Consider the following 21,094-nt stretch of genomic DNA (forward strand, 5'->3'; position numbering starts at 1 on the left):
CTCATCTGTAGCGGGCTGTGCTCTGTTGCCCTGCAGGGCAAGGAGTCCATGGGGTCAAGGAGACAAGCCCTAAGAGCCCACCCCGCCCCCTTCCTGACCTTGCTCCAGACACCAAGGTCCCTAGAATCCTCCATTCAAATGGCCCCTAGGCCTCTTCTGGTGCCTCAGTGGTAAAGAACTGCAATGCAGGAGATCCAGTTTCAATCCCTGGGTTGGGAAGATCCCCTGCAGAAGAAAATGGCAACCCACTGCAGTATTCTTGCCTAGAGAATCCCCACGGACAGAGGAGCCCAGCAGGCTGCAGTCCACGGGGTCAGAAGGAGTTGGACACAACTGAAGCAAGTAACACTTTGACACTTCAGGTCACTTCTAGAGCTTCTTTCCCAATCAGTCCTTCTGAAGGCAGCCTGAGTGGGGGGCACAAATCCCTGAACCCACAGGGTGGCCAAGTGTGTGTGCTAAATCACTTCAGTCGTGTCCGACTCTACAACCCTATGGACTATAGCCTGCCAGGCTCTTTTGTCCATAGGATTTTCCAGGCGAGAATACTGGAGTGGGTTGCTATTTCTTCCTGCAGGGATCTTCCCGACCCAGGGATATAGAACCCGTGTCTCTTACGTCTCCTGCGTTGGCAGGCGAGTTCTTTACCACTAGCACCACCTGGGAAGTCCCATTGGTGGCCAAGGGGCAGTCATATGTGGTGAGGATGAGGGTGTATGCTGGGCTTTGGGGGTTCAGGCTGAGGCCCTCCCTGTGGAAGAAGAGCCAGGTGGGCAGAGGCAGGGTGGCTTCGGCGGGGAAAGGGTGCTCCATCTGTTCACTGGCTGCAGGCTTCCGACACCCACTCCCACAGGAACACCTGGAGCTCCCCTACCCAAGAGCCCTGCCAGCTAACATCAGCCAAGAGAATCACTCAAAAGCCAATCATGACCGACTGCACTCCCCAGCTCACCCAAAGGAGCGCCAACCCCAAAGGGAGCCTGGGCCTTGGCTTCCAAGACAGCTCCTGGGGACGGGGATAGAGAGGAAGGGTGGAAAGGAGAAATCCAGCTGACTCGGGCTGCATCTCTGCTGAGTAGAGGGTGGGCCTCCAAACAGTCAGGCTTCCTGCCCGGAGCCCAGCCTGACATCTCCCCAGGCCCTGCCAGCCCTGCCTGACTCAGAGGGTGGGGTGACCCAGGGAGCTCTCACCGCCCGAGGCACCCTGGGGGACCTGTCCAGCCAGTTTCCCCATATTTGCCTCATTGGCATTTCTTTTTCAATTCCTCATATGCACTGCCCTGGAGATGGTCGGGTTCAGACTGGGGTAGGGCCAGAGGCAGCCCCAGAGACAAGTTTGCCCTTCCCACCACCAGCCGTCCTACCGTCTCAGCTCTGAGAAGCTAGGGACAGACTCTGGCTTGAATTCTGGGCCGAGCTTCCCCTTGGAGGGAGAAGGAAGTGGGGAGAAAGGCCCCTTCCCAGACTTAGCCCAGGCCCATCCATGGTGGTGTAGATGGGAATTGGGAGAAGACCTGGGCTTGGGGTCTGTCTCTGCCTAGGAGCTGAGGGAGTTGCATGCATCCCCCCTCCCTGGGCTTCAGTTTTCTTATTCCAATGCTCACCAAGGTCCGTGCCCACCCCCCACCCCCAGTTTTGAAGTTTGCCATGCTAATCCAGCTCCTTGGAGTTCTCAGAGCAGGAAGTTGGGGCAGGGTGGGGTCGGGGAAGCCCTGGTGGCTAGAGGACCTCCTTTTCAGAGGGCCTGGCATCTCTGGGGGCCTCCAGAGACCTGACCCCACTTCCTGCCCCTCTGTTAGTGAGTTATTTGAACACAGAAAGTCACAGCTGAGGGGACCTTAGCAGACCATCCCATGTAACCCTGCTGATGGGTGAGGAGCCAGAGGCCCCGGGAGAGGAAGGGCCTCATGGCCCAGAGGCAGAGCTGGGACTGGTCACCCAAGGATCAATCCAGAGCCCATCCCAGTCACCGAGAGATCCCAGGGTCCTTCTCGTAACTGGCCTTTGGCGGCCAGCTGCTTGGGAAAGTATGGAGTAGGCCAGAATATTTCTCCATCCTTTGAACTTTCACCTCAATAGGCAAGGAAGGTCTAGGAAGGAAGCAGAAGCGCCAGCCACGCCTGTCCCCTCCTCATCTTGCCCTCCCCTCTCACACCATCCCACGGGGGGCTCATGAGGGGTCATGGGAGCAACTGTGTGCTCAGAAGACGGCCCGGCCTGGCTGGCACTCAAGGAAGAGCATGGGCCTGTCATGGGCACTGCAGCCTGGCACCTCCCCTGCCCCAAGGTCAGGCCTGGGAGGTGCCCCCTGAGTGTGGGAAGGCAGGACAGGGAGGGGCGAGGCCCAGCTGTGAGGCGGTGTCACAGCCCAGCTCCCCAGCCAACCTGGCTTGGGGGTGGGGCTGGGGGCAGGGTGTGCACGTCTGCGTGTGAACCTGCAGTTCTGTCCTCCTGCCTCTCATTCTCCTGGCCTTCTGTCCCAGCAAGGGGAAAGCAGAGGCCCCAGTCCAGAGCCTAAGGCAGAGGAGATGGGTTCCCCATAACCCAGATGCTGGAGCTGCTTTGTATCTTAGGACCTGAGTCAGGAGCAAAACAAGTCCCCAGGACACAAGCGGTCAGGCTCAGGGCTCCTAATCTCGAGGTGCATCATAGGTGGGCTTCTGGGGCCTGAGATCCCTGTGTTGGAATTGTAAGCAAGATCGTGCGGATGTGGCCCACAGCCTCAGCACGGTCTCAGAGGGGTGTGTGATCCCCAAAAGGCCAGGCAGGAGTGCAGAGAGGCAGACACAGGAGATGCAGGTGGTTCTGCAGGCTGATGTTGGGAGGGAAGAAGGAAAAGCTTCTAGGTCGTGGGTGGAAGGGCAGGTAGGATGGCCCAATAGAACTTGGACCCGGGAGCCTGGCTACAAACCCCAGCTCTGCCACTTATGAGCTGCCTGTCCTTGACCAAGTTACTTCCCCATCCTGAGCTTCAGCTTCTCTATCAGTTCAGTTAACACATGCTAGGCACTTGGGATGGTGCCTGACACACAGGAAGGGCCCCCCACGAGTCAGTCACGATCTCATGGCCCTGCTGTTGGCTAGGACCACGCCAGCTGCACAGTTGGCACTGAAGGCATGGAATGACCTTCCCTTTCTGGGTTCAGTTCCTGCCAGCGTCTAGGGAGGCTGGTGTGGACCCCACAAGGTCCCTTTCAGTTGTGGATTCATGGTGTGTTCATTCCCTCGTCCTCACCAGTGAGGGGCTGTGAGTCTGCTGGGGAGAAGCCCCCATCTCCTGGGACTGGGTCTGAGGCTTGCCCTGAAGGACTGTTCCCAAGCCAGTACCAGCCAGCAGCCCGTAACCCTGTGCAGCACTCCCAGTCAGGCCCTGGTGGGCCCGGATCAGAACCAAACCAGAGGACCCAAACCAGAAGGGAGGAGGGCAGAAAGGTATGGACCTGTGCTGTTAATCAAGTGGTCCAAAGTGCATGGGTGGGTAGAGGCAGGGATACAGGATGCTGACCAATCAGAACAAACTCAGTTATGCCTCATTAACGCTTTACTTGCTGGTGCAGACCTGAGAGAGGAGCTAAGAGACCAACAGCCACTCAAGGGGCAACAGCCATTTATTTCAATATTTTATCAACCACAGTGGGCACGGGTGTGTCAGCCCTGGGTGCCCACTGCTGTAATTCTGAGTATGCGGTAGATGAAGGGAGAGAATCAAATTCACCTCTAGTGACAGACAATCTCAAAACTGTTTCATCTGCATATATGGGTGCGGTAACCCTGGAAACAGTTTTATGCATCTCTGGAAACAGTGAGGAGTGGACTCATCTGCTTTATACCTTTTCACTGGTGGTGGTGTACTTTCTGTATTTGTCTGCGATGTCCGTGAATTGCTTTTGTAAGCGGAAAATAAATTAAAGCCGTATGCCCAGCGGTCTGTATGCTCAGCCCTCCACATACAGGCCTTGGGGACACAGCAAGGAGAATGTAAGATTCAGTCTCTCCCATCTAGAATCTCAGGTCTGTGGCGAGGCTGAACAACCAGAAAAAAATTGACGATGGTGCGAGGGAGGTGGTTGTGCCAGGCAGTGCTGGGCAGAATTTGTGGGTGGGGGGACCAAGGTGTTGGGTGCTGTGAGGTCTAATGGGCCCCTGAAAACTCAGATCACGATTTGGTGCCTTTTGAGCTGAGGCAGAACAGAGCCTCATGGAAGTATGAGATGCTGTGACCCCCGTGTCACTGTCCCAACCGGGACCCAGGTCTCACAGATGGTAATGAACCTAGAATTTATGAGGTTGGCTGTTTAGGTCTAAATCTGGGCTGTTGTATATGGTAGCCACTGACCACAAGTGGCTACTGAGCCCTTGAAATGTCACTGCTCAGAAGCAGGATGTGTGCTCGAAGTGCGACACGCTAGACTTTGATGACTTAGTGTGAAAGAATGTAAAACATCTCAGTCGTACCTTCTACGCTGGTTAAATGTTGAAATGATCATCTCTGGACTAATTTTACCTATTTCTTATTCATGTTGCTACTAGAAATAATAGTTATACCTGACGCTTGCATTGTATTTCTATTGGACAGCACAGGCCTAGGCTGTCTTGGAAAAGCCAGAGCTCTCGTCACAGTAAATAGAACCAGTCACGGGGAGGTTGTTTTGAGTCTCTTTCCCTTGTCAGAGAACAAAAGCCCAATCACAGGCTCCAGAAGGGAGTGTTTGGTTTCTGGCAGTTTCAGACCCACAAATAAAGCAGTCCACATGCTCTTCTCCCAAGGGTCACTGCTATTTGACCTTTGAGACAGTTCCAGTGTCACCTCTTCCAAGAAGCCTTCCTTGACCAATCCCTGTGGCTAGGTAGGCTGCTCCTGCTCTGGTCTATGTATTAACAGTCTCTTTACTGATTTATCCCCTATACTGGGCAGAGGGTTCCTTGAGCAATCCTGGGTCAATCATCTCTGAATCCCAGCATCCTATGCGAGGCCTGGCATGGAGCAGGCAGCCCCCGGTGAGTGTAAAATAGGAATCCCATTGAGCTGGAGGTACCCACTGCTGCGTTGCTTCTGCACCCAAGTTCCCCATAACCCCTCCTTAGGTTTCGACTCAAAGGAGCTGACATCCCTAATCTCAGCCTTCCTGTCGTGAGCCATGCCTCCTCCCAGTAGCCACCCTCAGTTGGCATCAGGAAGGAAGAGGATGGACATAGGGTGAGGCTGATGACCACTTGGACCAGGGCAGGTGGGGCCGCCTTCTCTGTGGCAGCCCAGGTGGCCCGCCCAGAGCAGACCCTCCGACCTCAGGGCAGAACGTACTCACCAGCGGAAGAAAGGTGAGCAGGGGCCGGACTCTTGGCCGAGCTTTCAGCGTGGCGGTTCCCGACTCACTCACAGTGTCAAACCGGTTGTCTCCATAATAGATCCCATCTAGAGGAGACAAGACAGGGGAAACCATGACTGGGGATCAAGGGCATGGGGGCCGACTGAGTTTAGTCTGCCCTGCAGTTCCCAGTAAGGACAACCAAGCCCCTTGGTGGCCCCTGCTTGGCCCTGCCAGGCGCCTCTTCATGACAAGATCCTACAAGTGGACGTGCGCTGATGGGGCCATGGGAATCAGCACTGCGAGGGACTCCAGGGGTGATTTCTCGGGGTCTCCTGGGGCTTTCGGCCCCCAGCTGCCATCTGTCTCCTGATCCACCCACTGCGGGATCTGAGCCTTCACTCCCACAAGACCCTCCTTTGGGGGCGCTGAGAGCTTGGCCAAGGCCCCAGCTAATGCTTATCTCTGAGAGAGGGAAGAAAACAAGCTGTTTTCTCTCAAGTGTTTGAATTTCTAATCTGAAACTAGTAGAGCAGATGAGGCCACCCAGTAGCTCAGCACCCACCTTCTGGACTCTGCTAACCTGAGATCTCTTTTATTTGTTTGTTTATTTATTTGGCTGTGCCGGGTCTTAGTTGCAGCATACAAACTCTTAGTTACAGCATGTGGGATCTAGTTCCCTGACCAGGAATTGAACCCAGGCCCCCTGCATTGGGAGTGCAGTCTTAGCCACTGGACTACCAGGGAAGTCCTTAACCCAAGATTTCTTTAGCCCCCAAACCATGAATGATTGGGGGTCATGGCTCCATTTGAGGTGTCCTTGAGGGCAGAGCAGAAAGAATAGGACAGTAGGGTTCACCTGATTTAATACAGATCCCAGCTCTGCCATGGACTTGCCATGTCATATAACCAGTCTGGATCTCAGTTTTCTCATCTGTACAATGGGAGCAATGATGGGGCCAGCAAATGTGGTTCTGTCCCCTGTAGAAAGATGATACAGAACATTTCTCTTCCTCTAGTTGCTAGCCCTGTGCTCTGGGTTGTTTCTACAGGAGTGGGAGGGAGTGAGACGCTAGTCACATTTTCTCAACCAATCGCCCTCATGACTCTTAGCACACATGGATGGGAATTTCCCACCCTGCCCCAGATTCACACTGTCACCTCCAAGAGGCAGGAGTCACTGCAGACCTCCTATTACATGGGCCATGAGCAAGGAGGACTTTCTCCATTTATGGGACGTGGGGGACTTCCTCTTTAGCCAGGGAGGACAGAGGAGAAAAGTCAAAATTCCATGAACTAGTATCCTACTAACTGAAACACTGGATGAATGGTGATTACTTTTCCTCTTGTATGTGACTTTAGGAGGAAATTACGAGTTTACAGATCTGACATAGAGGGCCTTGAATACGACATGGAGGCTCCAGGGGGCATCTTAGAAATGGGACCCAGAAACCTTTGTGTGTTGCCCTACCAGGCAGAGAGCTGGCTGGCACATTCCAGATTCTCCACCTTTCTGAGGGACCAACGTGGCAAGCTTTCCCCTCGTCCCCGGAAATTCCAGTTCCCAGCACTGCCCTGTCCCATACACTCCGGGCAAACCCGATTTCCCAGTGTGGCTGCCAGGCTCCACGCCTGGGCCTGGAGACCAAGATGCCAGGGGGTGGGTGGGGAGGGAGAAGGAGGTTGTAAGAGTGTAGATTTGGCCCAATCAGAAACAAGAATAGTAGAGATAACCACACCTCCAACCACTAACACTAAAGCCCACCCAGTTCTCACTGGCTCTAATGTCTCACCAGCGTGTTGACACCAGGGTTTCCGAGGACATTCTCTAGACAGGGCTTTGAAACCAAGGACCTAGATCTGACCTGGCAGCCAGGTCCATGGCTGCCTGGCCCCTTATTAGGACATGGGGTAGGGTGGGGACTAACCCAGGCATGCTCCCCTCCCTCTCACTATTTCATTTAAATCTGTACCAGTGTTGGGGTCAAGGGAGCATCCTCTCTGCAGTTGAGTTACCACAATATTAATAGTTACTATTATTGTGTACCAAGGAGTTTTAGAGGTTCCCTGGTAGCTTAGCTGGTAAAGAATCCACCTGTGATGCAGTAGACCCTGGTTCAATTCCTGGGTAGGGAAGATCCCCTGGAGAAGGGATAGGCTAGCCACTCCAGTATTTTTGGGCTTCCTTGGTGACTCAAACAGTGAAGAATCCACTTGCAATGAGGGAGACCTGGGTTCAATCCCTGGGTTGGGAAGATCCCCTGGAGGAGGGCATGTCAACCCACTCTAGTATTCTTGCCTGGAGAATCCCCACAGACAGAGGAGCTTGGTGGGCTACAGTCCATGGAGTTGCAAAGAGTCAGACACGACTGAGCTGACTAAGCACAGGAGTTTTAGAAGCAAGCAACCTGGCAAGCTGATCACTATAATAGCAGTAATAATATAATACCATGTAGAATTTATTGGACACTTGTAATGGGTCAGGCACGCTTCTAAGCATCTTTCATGCATGCTCAGTCACTCAGTTGTGTCTGACTGTTTTCAACATCATGGACTCCTCTGTCCAAAAATGCTCGAGTGGGTTGCCATTTCCTCCTCCAGGGGATCTTCTCAATACAGGAATTGAACCTGCATCTCTTATGTCTCCAGCATTAGCAGCAGGATTCTTTACCTCTGAGCAACCTGGGAAGCCCACAGATTCCATGACTCAGCCCATCTTCTGAGGCACTGTTGTCTTGGTTGGTTTGTGGTTATTTTGAACTGGGGAACCCTTTCTAAGAATATGATTGTTCTCTAGAATACCTGTGGAAAGGGAGCAGCTCTGGTAGAGACAGGCGTGGAAGGCCCAGGTGGCTCCCTTCCACGGGAGCACCTCTTGGAAATTCAAGTTGCTTTCCCAGTTCTAAGAGGTGTGGCTGGGATTCAGGGAAGGAAATATGATGAGGGAAGCAGAGGCAAAGTGGTGTGATGTGTGAAAGACTCAGCTGGCCATTGCCAGCTCTGAAGATGGAAGGGGCCGTGAGCCAGGGAGTGCAGGCAGAAGGTGGAAAAGGAGAGAAAGCATTCTCTGCTAGAACCTCCAGAAAAGAACAAAGTGTTGCTGACATTTTAATTTTAGTCCAGTGAGATCAGACTTCTGATCTACAGAACTATGAGATATTAAATGTATGTTATTTCAAGGGGGAAAAAAGAAAAGAAAAAGAGGTGTGTCTAGAACCTGATACACTTTCCTGGGCCCCTCATACCCGGGCACAGTTCCCAGCTGGTCAAGTCACACCAGCAAGCGGGGTAAGTGTGACCGCTGCCATAAGCTGGGATGCCCGAGAGTTCAAGGTCAGGGCTGGGGCTTTCTGAGCCTCAAGGTCAAGGTCCAAAATAAAGAGAAAGACAATAGAATCAAACTTTGGGGATTTTCCTGCAGAAGTAAATGAACTCTGCTGGGATCAGTCTCAGGGACACTAGAATAACTTTCTGGGAAGCGCCCTCCTCAATAGAGGAGATAAAGGAGGGCCTCTTGAGGGAGATGAAGTCAGGAGATAAAGCTGCTGACAGAGAGGAGGCTGGACAACTCTACCCAATGGGGCAGAGCCACCAGAAGGCGGGTGGCCCTTTGCTCCCTTGTCAGGGAGAATTCTAGAGTCTGGACCCTTGGGGCTGCCCTCTGTGCCAATGGGGAGACTGAGGCCCAGAATGGCTGGTGAGGGGTGCTGGCCCAAAGTCTCAGAGCAGCAGTGGTGCCAGGGCCCAAATGGGGTACCCCCTTGCAGTGCTGAGCTCCAGGCTCAAATAAGGGGGTGCCCTACACATGGCACGTGGCTTACTGCCTCTCCCCAAATAGGCTGACCTAGTTTTCTCGGTTTGGCGCGGGGTGTGTGTGTGTGTGTGTGTGTGTGTGTTACGTGGAGGGGGGAACCGCCAGCTCTGGGGGAGCTGAGGACAGGGTACCCATGGCTGCCTCACTCCCAGCCCTTCCTTTCTGCTTCTCCCCAAAAGGAGGAACCTCTCACTGGGCCTTCTTTCCTCACAGAGCTCAGGGTTGAAAGCCTGACAAAATGCTCTTCCTCCCCAGCCCCAAAGCTGCCCATGGGTCTCCATGGAGGCTGAAGTCCAGGACAGTTATTTAGCTCCTTCCTCAAATCCTAGATAGGTCCAAACTAGAGAGGAAATGAATGATAAAAATGTAACTGTCTGGGACTTGCCGGTGGCCCAGTGGCCAAGACTCCAGGCACCCAATGCAGGGGGCCTGGGTTCGATCCCTGGGTGGAAACTCGATCCCATATGCCGCAACTAAGAGTGTGCTGCGACTAAGCCCTGGCACAGCCAAACAAAATAATTTTTTTTGTAACTGTGTGATACGTAATTTTTTTATGTAACTGTGTGATACCTGATACACAGTATTATGAGCTAGGACCATTCTAAGCTCTCTTTACATCCCTCTTCACACACCTGTGTGGGAGGCACTTTTACTATCCTCAATTGCCAGATGAGGCAACTGAGGCTCAGAGAGGTTAAGTCCCTGGCCCAGGGTCCCACAGCTGGTGAGAAAAAGAGGCCAGGATTCAAGTCCAGGCAATCCGACTCTAGAATCCAATTCCCTCTGGCTACAGCCAGCGCAGCAGGGATTCGACATCCCTTTGCTCCTCTCCAGTGAGCTTGAAGAGTTGGTGAGGTCTGGAGGAGACAAATGCATCCGGGAATCAGATCTGAGGTCATGCCCCAGCTCCTCCGGGTAGCATTCGAGGACTCTGAGCACTTGCTCAGGCTGGGTTTCCCCTCTGCCAAATGGGGATCTTTTAGGGAGAAGCCTCCCAAAATCAAGGGAGAGAAAAAAGCTAGCAGAGCTGAAAGGAAGGCTGGGGTGACAGCGCGGGGTCCCAATTTTCCAGGAGCCCCCACATGAACCCACAAGCACTGGCCACAGGTCTCATCAAATTCCAGGTGCTTGGGGCTTCTCTGGTGGCTCAGTGGTAAAGAATCTGCCTGCAGATGCCGGGGACAGAGGTTTGATCCCTGATCCGGGAAGATCCCACATGTCGTGGAGCAACTAAGCCTGTGCTCTAGAGCCGGGCAGCCGGAACTACTGAGCCCTCACACTGCAACTACCGAAGCCTGCGTGGCCTGGAGTCTGTGCTCCAGAGCAAGAGAAGCCACCGCAATGAGAAACCCGTGCACTGCAACTAGAGGAAAGTCAGCAACGAAGACCCAGCACAGCCAAAAATAAATAAATAAATATTATGCTTTTTAATAAAAAATTCCAGGTGCTTAAAAAGGGTGGGGTTTGCAGCTGGGAGAGTTTGTTACCTTGACCAGAGTAACCCAGAACCCCAAAACAGGCCCCAACCTCCACCTCACCGAGGTAGGGCATGGGATCCTTGTCACTTGGCTGGAGCCCCAGACTTTCAGGGACGAAGCTAGGGGGCCCCATGTGAATGTAACCCACAAACGGCTGATGAGGCCCTTCCTTGCTAATTAACAGGGCCACATGACAGGAACCTGAAAAGGCTGGTGTGTCCCAGCAAGTCTCAGCAGGTCTGACCCAGGGTGCCAGAGAGAAGCCTTTGTCCAAGGGCAGAGGGGACGCGGAAGGTGGAGTTGGGCTGGGCTGGGAGAGCCACAGAATAGGGGAGGGGAGACCACGGTGGGGAGGAGCCTCAGGGTTGGGGACTGGGGGAGGAGGAGCATAACAAACAGGCACCCCCTACAACCCCGCCTGCTTCCAGGCTAGGACACGCTCCCCAGAGTACAGCCTACAGCCCTGGTGAACTTCACCTAAGAACGAGTCCGAAGTGCATCAGAATCTGATCTTAACAAGGTCCCGGGTGACTGGATGCACTAATTTTTGAGCTGCCTGGAGTCAGACTGACAGCCTCTGAGTGTTTCCTCAATTGAGAAAACAGTTTTTAGCATGGTGTTTGTTTCAGTAGATAAGCGCTTGCTAATGCAGGAGACTCAAGAGACATGGGTTCAATCCGTGGGTCAGGAAGATCCCCTGGAGAAGGAAATGGCAACCTACTCCAGTATTCTTGCCTGGAGAATCCTGTGGACAGAAGAACCTGGTGGGCTACAATCCATGAGGTCGAAAAAGAGCCGGGCATGACTGAGCATGAGGGGGAAAAATAATGATGATGATGGTATTATTATCATTAATTTATTGGCTGGGAGAAAAGGGGCACCCTGTAGCCTACAGTGGTCAAGGAAGGGCCTGGCTTTCTAAGTTGAACTACAGGAACAAGAGGAGCTTATATAATAGGACAGCAGAGTCGGTGTGTGTGTGTGTGTGTGTGTGTGTGTGAAACCACAGCACACCTCCAGGGGATGGGAGTAAACAGAAATCTCCTTCACACCCCTGCCACGCACAGGTCATCTTTCCTTTCAGGAGGCTGGTGCCAGCCTGTCCTGGGCCAGAAATATGTGCTCAGCGCCATGAGTTCATGGCTTTCTTACCTGTTAGCCTGGCCTGAGACACGAGGTCCCCAGGAGCAGGACCAGTAGAACCAGCAGCCACCTTAGGGAGAACGCCCAGGGGTTCTCGTGGATAAGGAACTGGGATAGGCACTATACATTTATGTAGAACTGCAGGAAGTCCTCAGTGGGAGAGAGAAGGGCCCAGCTCTATCTGGGGAAGGATTCTCAAATTTTCCCATACAAAAGAATCACCTAGGGGACTTCCCTGGCAGTCCAGTGGCTAAGACTCTGTGCTCCCAATGCAGGGGGCCTGGCTTCAATCCGTGGTCAGGGAGCTAGATCCCACATGTTGCAACTAAGAGTTCATATGCCGCAACTAAAGATCCCACACAGCCAAATAAATTAATTAATTAAAAAAAAATCACCTGGCAGTTGGTGAAGTCCAGAATCTGGGTCTTAGCCCAGAGATTCTGACTTCCTATACCTCAGGTGGGGCCCCCAGGAATCTGCATCTCAAATAAGCATCCTAGGTGGTTGTGAGGAAGGTGACTTACATTTTGGAGGAAGGGCCCCTAGCAAGCAGGGTGTCCTATTGGTGGGGTGGGGTGGAGTGACGGAAGATAAGGAAGCTTGGCTCAACTAATCCAAGAGCCAAGGGAGGAGTCCAGAGCCACTGCAGCCACAGCTGCAACAAGTCCCTTATCGTGAGATTTAGAAAGATCGACATCTCTGTTTTCTCACGTACTTTAAAAACAATTGTGTGGCCTTTTAAGACCCTTGCGTGAGCCCAGCCGGGAGGCCTAGGCTTCATTAGGAATGCAATTGCATTAAGGGCTTCTAATAGTTACTGGATAAATACCAGGGAATTCCTGTAAGGAAAAATCTACCCATCACCACACTCACATGACTGTTTGCATTTTACCTGCTGCACCCAGCCTACCCTTGTGCAAACAGATTTTTACATGACTGTAGCCAAACAGCAAGTGCATACTTCTTAATTCCCTTACATACTCCCCACTGATTTTCTTCCCTCTGCATCCTACCAGCTGTTCTCCAAGAGTATGGATACTGTCAGCATCGCAGAGAACATCACAGACACAGGGACCCTAGGAAACTCTAATTCCAACCCCTTTGAGACCGCTTCACAGATCAGTTTCCTCTGGTCTACAGCAATGTTAGGAGGAGGAACTGAAGCAGGAAGTGCTCAGAGCTAGACATGCCCTGATAATAATAAACCATGCAGGAGTTGACAGATTTGTTCTGTAAAGGGTAGCTAGTAAATATTCTTGGCTTTGTGAGCCACACTGTCTCTGCTGCAGTCACTCAATTCTGCCCTTAGTAGCAAAAAGGTAACCACAGAAGATATGCAAATGATGGGTGTGACTGGGCATGTTCTAATAAAACTTTATTTACAAAAACAGGCCATGGGCCGTAATTTGCCAATCCTTGTTTTAGTGTCTTTCCTTTCAATGCTCTTCAAAGCACTGCCATATACAAAATTCAAGCAATTATTCTGTAAGGAGCCTGGACACCAGACTGCTGGACCCACTTAACAGAAGCAAAAAAAAAAACAAAACAAAAAACACTGAGGCTCAGAGAGTGGCCAGGTCCCCAATTATTAACAGAGGTGGACTCCAAAATAGGTCTGAGGTCTTCATCAAATCTGAGAATCCTCAACACTAGTCCTTCCTGTCCCTGCCTCCAACACATGTCCTGCTTAGCAGAAAGACTTCTGCTACACCCACTGGTGCCCGGGAAATACCCTGGAAACACTGGAGATCCATTCTGCTGGCTGCGCGTTGCTTCCCACCTCTCCACGTGGTGCAAGCAGGCTAAGTCAGCTGGAGACCCAGCTGTGCCCTAGAGAACGGGAGGCTCCCTGGGCTCCAAGCCCTGCTGGTGGAGACAGCAGCTGGCCAGAGGTGACTGGGCACCATGCCCACATCTCTTTACTAACCCCACCAGAAGTCTGTTCGGAGTAGGAAAAATATTGGGGAATTTACCTATGGCAAAAGTATGTAAAGCAAAAATGTAGATAAATGTGCAAGAAAGGCATTCCCTTTGGGGAAGGAGTGTGGGGGGAGGTGTTCTCAGGTAGATGCCTCTCCATCCAAATTCCCCCTTGATTACCTTCCACTTGCGAGGCTTCCCTGGTGGCTCAGATGGTAAAAAATCCGCCTGCAATGCAGGAGACCCGGGGTTCAACCCCTGGGTCAGGAAGGCCCCACGGAGAAGGAAATGGCTACCCACTCCAGTAGTCTTGCCTGGAGAGTTCCAGGAGAAGTCTGGTGGGCTACAGTCCACCGGGTCCCATTGAGGCGGACACGACTGAGTGACTTTCATTCATTCATACCTTCCACAAAGTCACCTCTGCAAGCTGGAGTGTGGTCTCTGGAGCCCCACAACCTGGGTTCAAATATTGGCTCAGCCCCATGAGGGAAATCTGGGGGCAATGAAAATGTTTTAAAACTGAATTGTGCTGACAATTACACAACTTGATAAGTCTACAAAAAAAAAGAAAAGAAAAAAATCCGTGAACTGTACACTTAAGAAAATCCTGGCTCTGGCTTCCCTGGCTCAGTGGTGATCCGATTCCCGATCTGGGACGTGCACAGAACAACTAAACCCGTGCACCAAAACTACTGAGCCTGTGCTCTAGAGCCTGGGAGCTGAAACTAGCAAACCCCACGCACCTTAGAACCATGTTCAGCAACAAGAGAAACCACCACAGTAAGAAGCCCTCGCACCGCCAACTAGAGAGTAGTCCCCACTTGTCCCAAGCCTGTGCAGCAACGAATACCTAGCACAGCCATAAATAAATATTTAAAAACAGAAGAAAAAAAAAATCCTGGCTCGATCATTTAAAGCGGTGTGCTCTTGGGCATGTTATTTAACCTCTCTGCGCCTCCGTTTCCCCATCTGTCAAACAGGAATAACAGTCCCTACATCACAGGCTAGATGAGGATTAAACAAGTCAACAACAGGAGGACTTTAGTACCTTGCACCTAAGAAGGGGTCAATAAATGTTTGGGATTCAGGCGAGGAGAGGTGTTTAGGCCTTACAGAGCTGTACTTGGCAGGACACATGTGTTTGCTAAGTTCCTAAAGCCCTGCCTCCAAACTGCCCTGGCCCTCCCACCTTTGCTCTTGCTGTTTGCTCTGGAAATGCTGGGTGCCCTTCTCTCTCAGCTTGCATGCTAGTTCCAATCAGAGGTCATCTCTCTGTTCCTTTTGCACTTACTCTTTTATAGCAAAGGCTCAGAAAGGGCTAAACGGCATTTGGTCACCTCTGTTCACCAGCCAGCCGGAGATCCTTCGGTCAGAGAGAGGCAATGTCTCATTTGCCCTCTCCTGTCTGGGTGTCTTGTGTCCTGCTTCTGATAAAGCTGGGGGCTAAACTGACTCCAAGAGCAGGGGGTGAGGCTGTGACATCCTCTGGGCGTCCCCTCACTGTGGCCATAAAGGTCAGTGAAGGTAACAGGGTGACAATGAAGGCAGGTGAGCTAAAGCAGTGCTGGGTGACCCTCCTTGGGCCAGAACCTCAGATCAGACACAAGAAGTGAATTCCTGGCTTCACCCGACTAGATTCCCTCTCAGTTATAGAAGGTACAAATTGCAGAAAGATGCAGTGATCAGATGACCCACAGGCAGAGCCCAAAGGCAGGGCAGGTATGATTTCAAATACCTGCAGACACATCAACCTGATTCAGGGGCCAAGGGTGGCTGGCAGTCAGGGGGTGCTTCATAGGCACCTGGGGTTGACCTGACAAGGGCCTGTGATCCCAGAAAGAGACTGGGTGACTGGCACAGCCTGCTATCCTGATGGAAGCAGTAGCTCTGGGCCTCCTCAGGGTAGAGGCGGGTGTGTGGGCACCTAGATAGCAGCTCCTTCTCTGCCTACAAGCCAGGCCAGGCGAGGCCCGGTTGGGAACTGGGAGAGGGGGAACAGAGGAAGAGGAAAGAGTAGGGGTTGAAGGGACCATCCCCAAGTCCTCACATCCAGGCAAGGCTTCAGACTCAACAGAACTGCTGGGGGAAGGGTGAGGGAGGGTACCGCAAACCCCGGGAGCCCTTTCTAGCAACAATAAAACAAACATAACTTCCTCGGAGGAGGGAAAACAAACACCTCGGGAGAGGGACAAGGATCAGATGCGGCCTCCCCTTCAAAGATCTCTGACCTTGCGGTGGGGAGGGGCCCCTCCTTCCCTTTCCCAGAGACCTCCCTTTGCCGAAGGCTCCTGCCCGGCCAGCTCACAGGTTCAAACGCGTTGCTCCCCCTCCGCCCTGGCAAGTCTCCCGCCCTCGCCGCCGCGGATCATCCAGAGCCCGGGGAGAGGGCCGCCCTTGGGGTGGGGGACCACGCGCAGGCCCCCGCGCGCTCCCGCTCCCGGGCGCACTCACCGAAGCCCCGGGTCCCCTCCTCCGGGGCCTCCTGGGTGAAGATCCAGGGAGGGTTGGTGGCGTAGAGGGAAGTGGCGGGCGGGTTGGCATGCTTCTTGCCGAAGAGTTTGCTGAAAGTGCCCTGCACCGTCGGGTTCTTTTTCATGCTGCCGCCGGCCGCGCGGGCGCCGAGGGAGGACCGTCCCTCCCTCGCCTGCCCTGCTCGGGACTGGACTCCGCACCGTCTCCCCGGGGGCCTCTACCAGGCCATGCCCCGCGCCGTCCTCCCCGCCCGCGCACCGGGAGGCAGGTGCTGGGGGCGCCGCCGCTCTCCGAGAAATGCGAACTACCTGGACAGGTAAGAGGCTGCCGCTGCGCCCCGGCCCCGCCCCCCGGCCGCCGCCGCCCCGCCGCCCGACTCCCCCGGCTGCATTCCTGCCGCCTGCTTCCACAACTGGCCATTGTTGGCGGGTCCCGGTGGGCCGGGGAACCTCGCCCAGCCCACGCCCAGCGCGGAGACGACCCACACCCTCCCCGCGGTCGCCTCCCGGGCCTCTTCCTCCGCCCTCTCCCCCCGAGGAAGGGAGGGGGCGGGCCAGGTCCCCGCTTCCAAGGCGGTTCGCGACCAGGACAGTCCAGAACTTGGGAAACAACTCGTGCGTCCAGCACTGGGGCGGCGGCTGGCCTCAGCGCGCACGCCGATGGCTCCTAGAGGCCCTGGAAGAGTGGGCCGGGAATCATCCATGCCTGTAAGGAAATGCCCATAGGAAAAAAAGGGAAAAGCGATACATAAAAGCAATAAACTAGTGTCCCAATCTGATGACTAGGGTGGAAAATATCCTCGTTGACAAGCTCCAAAGAGAATGCAGGATGACTAAATCTTGGCGCGTTTTTTTTTTTAACATCAAATTCTTTATTTTTTTCTGTGAAGTTGTGAATATATATATATATATTAATTGAAATACAGTTGAATCACAACATTGTATTATTTTCAGGTGTACAACATAGTGATTTAATATTTTTATAGATTATATACCATTTAAAATTATCATAAAGTATCAGCTATATTCCCTGTGCTGTACAATAGGTCCTGTAGCTTATTTATTTTATCCATAGTAGTTTGTGCCTCTTAATTCTCTACCCCTATTTTGTCCTTCCCTCCTTCCTTCTCCACTGTCCCCCTCCCCCAACTATTAATAGTTTTGTTCTGTATGTCTGTGGGTCTGTTTCTGTTTTGTTACATTCATTTGCTTTATTTTTTAGATTCCACAAATAAATGAAAACATTTAGTATTTGCTTTCTGTCTGACTTTATAAGCATAATACTCTCTAGGTCCTTCTGTGTTGTGGCAAATGGTTAAGTTTTCATTCTTTTTATGGCTGAGTGGTGGCTCAGTGGTGAAGAATTTGCCTACGATGCAGGAGACACAGGTTCAATCCCTGGGTCAGGGAAAATCCCCTAGAGAAGGAAATGGCAACCTGCTCCAGTATTCTTGCCTGCAAAAATCCCATGGACAGAGGAGTCTGATGGGTGACAGTCCATGGGGTCACACAAAAGTCAGACACAATTAAGCAACTAGACAACAACAAAAGTATTCCATTGTGTGTATAATGTATATATACTTATATGTATACTTATAAATAAAATATCTTCTATATCCATTCATCAGTCGATAGACAGGCTGTCTCCATGTCTTGCCTATTGTAAATAATGCCTCTGTGATCGGTGGGGTGAGTGTATCTTTGGAACTGGTTTTTTCATTTTTTTCAGATCTATACCTAAGAGTGGAATTGCTGGGTCACATAGTAGTTCTATTTTTATTTTTTTGAGAACCTCCATACTGTTTTCCATAGTGGCTTCACCAGTTTACATTCACCAGTTTACATTCCCTTTCCCTCTCTAAGTGAATGTAATTTTTAAAAACTTCTGGTGGGTCAAGTCCACTGAGGTTCAGTTCATTCTCCAGGGAGATGAGCCGTGCACCTTTAAGATGCTTCAGGTATTATTCTAGCTCGGCCAGGGGGTGGTGGCCTTCCACCAGGGGAGGTCCCATCAGATGAAGACCTGAGACACTTCGTGGAAGATTCAGAGAGTCAGGCCCTGGGGGCGGGGGGACGGGGGGAGGTTAGATTTGAATGCTTTCTGGGCACCAGGGGTGGAAGGCTAGTGTGCGGGGAGGCGGGGGGGGTCGGTAATCGGGTCACAGAGTCGAAGTGCTTCCCCTGAGCTACCCCATCAGAACCCCCAGCTGCATTTCCCCTCCTCTTTCTCCCAGACAGTTGGAATGGCACCCCTCTTTTATCACAGACCTTTCTCCTCCAAATTTTTCATTTTGAAAACATTGTAACAATAAAATGATCACCTGCGTGCACACACACACTTCATTTTCATTTTGCTGACAGTTCATAGGTGTGGATATGGCACGTCTCCCCACCCTCACCACTACTTCAGTATCCATTGCCTAAAATTAGGGACATTCTCCTTAATGACCACAATGCAGTTATCACACACCAGAAATTTAACATCGATCGATACACTATTAGTATCTAAAATATACTCCCCGTTAAAAATTTCCCAGTTATCCCCAAGGTGTCGTTTTAGTTTTTGATTTTTTTTCCAACCCGCAATTCAATCAGGATTCACACATTGTGGGACTTCCCTGGTGGTCCAGTGGCTAAGACTTCCTGCTCCCAGTGCAGGGGGCCCAGGTTCGATTCCTGGTCAGGGAACTTAATCACACAAGCCGCAACTAAGAGGTTGTGTGCCACAACTAAAAGATCCCACATTCTGAAACGAAGATCCCTCATGCATGCCGCGACTAAGACCTGGCACAGCCAGATAATTTTTTTTTTTTTTAAAGACTCACCCATTGAATTTGCTGGTCATACTCCTTTAATCTCGTAATTTAGGGCAATCCTCTGCTTTTGTTTTTCATGACTGTGGCATTTTTGAAAAGTCCACTCCAGTGTCAAAGGACAGGATGAGAGGGACCCTCAGGGCTTGTGGCTGGGAGGTCGTTTTCCCACCAAGAGAGGAGGGATTGAGGAACAAATTGGGGGACAGAGCATCTTTAAAGACACTGTGTTCCCCAAATGTTTTTGATTGGTGACACATCTGTGGTCAACCTTGTCCTACCCCACCCACTCCCAGGGCACTGCTGGAGCCAGTTCCTGTTCAGAGCATTTGGGGAGGCTTCCCAGTTGCCTGTTGCCGTGCTGAAGGTTTGAGGTAACTGGAGCTAGAAGAGAATTATAGAAGTCTTATTTCTACCTTGCAGGGTCTTGAGATCTCATCAGGGAACTGGGTTTACATTCAAGGTGGCAGACCACGATGACTAAGTACAGAACAGTGACTGCTGCCAGTGATACATACACAGCAGGAATTCAGAGGAGGAGAGAATAGCATGGGCTTCCTGGAGAGGTCCAGGAAGGCTTCTTGGAAGAACTGAGGCTTGAGCTGGCCTCTGAAGGATGACAAGGATGTTGACAGAGACGGGAAGGGCTTCCACACATACCCACAGGATCCGCCCCTCCACCCCCTACCTGTACATCATGGCTCCTCCCACTGTCCACACGGGAAGGGCACAAGGGGACTCCTGAAACCACATCATGCCCTGGACATCATCACAACCCAGTCAAGTGCTCTAGATACTCAGGCACGAGATAGGGGCTTCCTTCATGGAGACCTCCCACCTTGGGTAGCTCCTAGGCTCTTACACCCTGAAACATCCCCAGGAGAGTTACCATCCAGCAACTCCCTTCATACACAACTTCCACCATATAAATAATATTCTTGTTTTTAAATATTTCTTTATTTGGCTGCAGCAGATCTTAGTTGTGGCACGTGAATCTCGTTCCCTGACCAGGGATTGAACCTGAGCCCTCTGCATTGGGAGCTCAGAGCTCTTAGCCACTGAACCACCAGGGAAGTTCCTATAAATAATCTTGAGAATGTCTGTGTGCCCTGCTCTAGACTATGAAGGATCCAGAGAAATCAGAGACATGGTTCCTGAGTTCAAGTTGCTTTAGTCTATTTGGGGAGACAGTGAGAGACACGTGGAGAGGTGAAGGGTGGGGAGGTAAGTGAAGAGGGGGAGACTAACAATGGGATTAACAGAGATTCAGAGTAGGAGAAAACAGGGTGGGCTGGAGGATCTGAGGAGGGCAGGCAGGAAGGGCGAAGACCTCTGCAAGGGCTCGGGGTGGTGGAACTAGGAACTGGGAGATGGGAGAGAGGTCACAGCAAGGTCAGCCAGGGTGTGACAGGCTTAAAAAGGCAGAAACAACACAGATTGTCCAGTTAAAGATGACTGGTTAAATAAATGATGGCATAATCACACAATGGAATAATCATGCAACTCTAAAAATGAGTGAGTCAGCCAACTGTGTCCAGTTTTCTACCAGATAAACTGATAAACTGTTGACAAAACCATGTGTACACGTGTGTGTGTGTGTGTTTTACCATTTGGGGCAGAATAGGTGGCTCAGACAGTAAAGCGTCTGTCTGCAATACAGGAGACCCGGGTTCAATCCCTGGGTTGGGAAGATCCCCTGGAGAAGGAAATGGCAACCCACTCCAGTACTCTTGCCGGGAAAATCCCATGGACGGCAGAGCCTGGTAGGCTACCATCCATGGGGTTGCAAAGAGTTGGACACGACTGAGCGACTTCACTTTCACTCTGTATAATCTTATTTACTTGTATTGGCACAGAGACACTAAGGAAAGATAACCTAAGAAACTAGTGAAAGTGGTTTCTGGGGGGACGTGGTGGGAACTGGGCAAAGAGAGCGGGAGGGAGAATTCTCACTGAACATTGTTTTACGCTTTCTAATTTCCAAACCATGGGAAATACATTTGCTGTTAAAAAATTTAAAAATAACTCAGCAGGAGAGTTTAGTTTAAAAGCACCATGGGGCTTCCCTGGTGGCTCAGTGGTAAAGAATCTGCCTGCAAATCGGGAGACTCAGATTTGATCCCTGGGTTGGAAAGATCCCCTGGAGAAG

General features: G+C 51.7%; 1 protein-coding gene and 1 non-coding gene across 2 annotated transcripts in view; one reads left to right on the top strand and one right to left on the bottom strand.

The window, feature by feature from the left end:
- C23H6orf132 (chromosome 23 C6orf132 homolog) overlaps window positions 1-16,567 on the bottom strand; it is a 34,851-nt gene extending 18,284 nt beyond the window's left edge. Inside the window, exons 1-2 of the mRNA XM_024983839.2 lie at window positions 16,113-16,567; window positions 5,307-5,413 (exon numbers count right to left, since the gene is read on the bottom strand). Coding sequence (XP_024839607.1) covers window positions 5,307-5,413; window positions 16,113-16,257 — 252 coding nt within the window. The 5' untranslated portion in view covers window positions 16,258-16,567. The remainder of the gene's footprint in view (window positions 1-5,306; window positions 5,414-16,112) is intronic.
- Window positions 16,568-18,747: 2,180 nt separating this feature from the next.
- Window positions 18,748-18,820, top strand: TRNAW-CCA (transfer RNA tryptophan (anticodon CCA)). The gene has a single exon. It is a non-coding gene; the product is annotated as a tRNA-Trp (tRNA).
- Window positions 18,821-21,094: the final 2,274 nt, after the last annotated feature.

Source organism: Bos taurus, chromosome 23 (assembly GCF_002263795.3).
Source record: "Bos taurus isolate L1 Dominette 01449 registration number 42190680 breed Hereford chromosome 23, ARS-UCD2.0, whole genome shotgun sequence".
Classification (NCBI taxonomy): Eukaryota; Metazoa; Chordata; class Mammalia; order Artiodactyla; family Bovidae; genus Bos; species Bos taurus.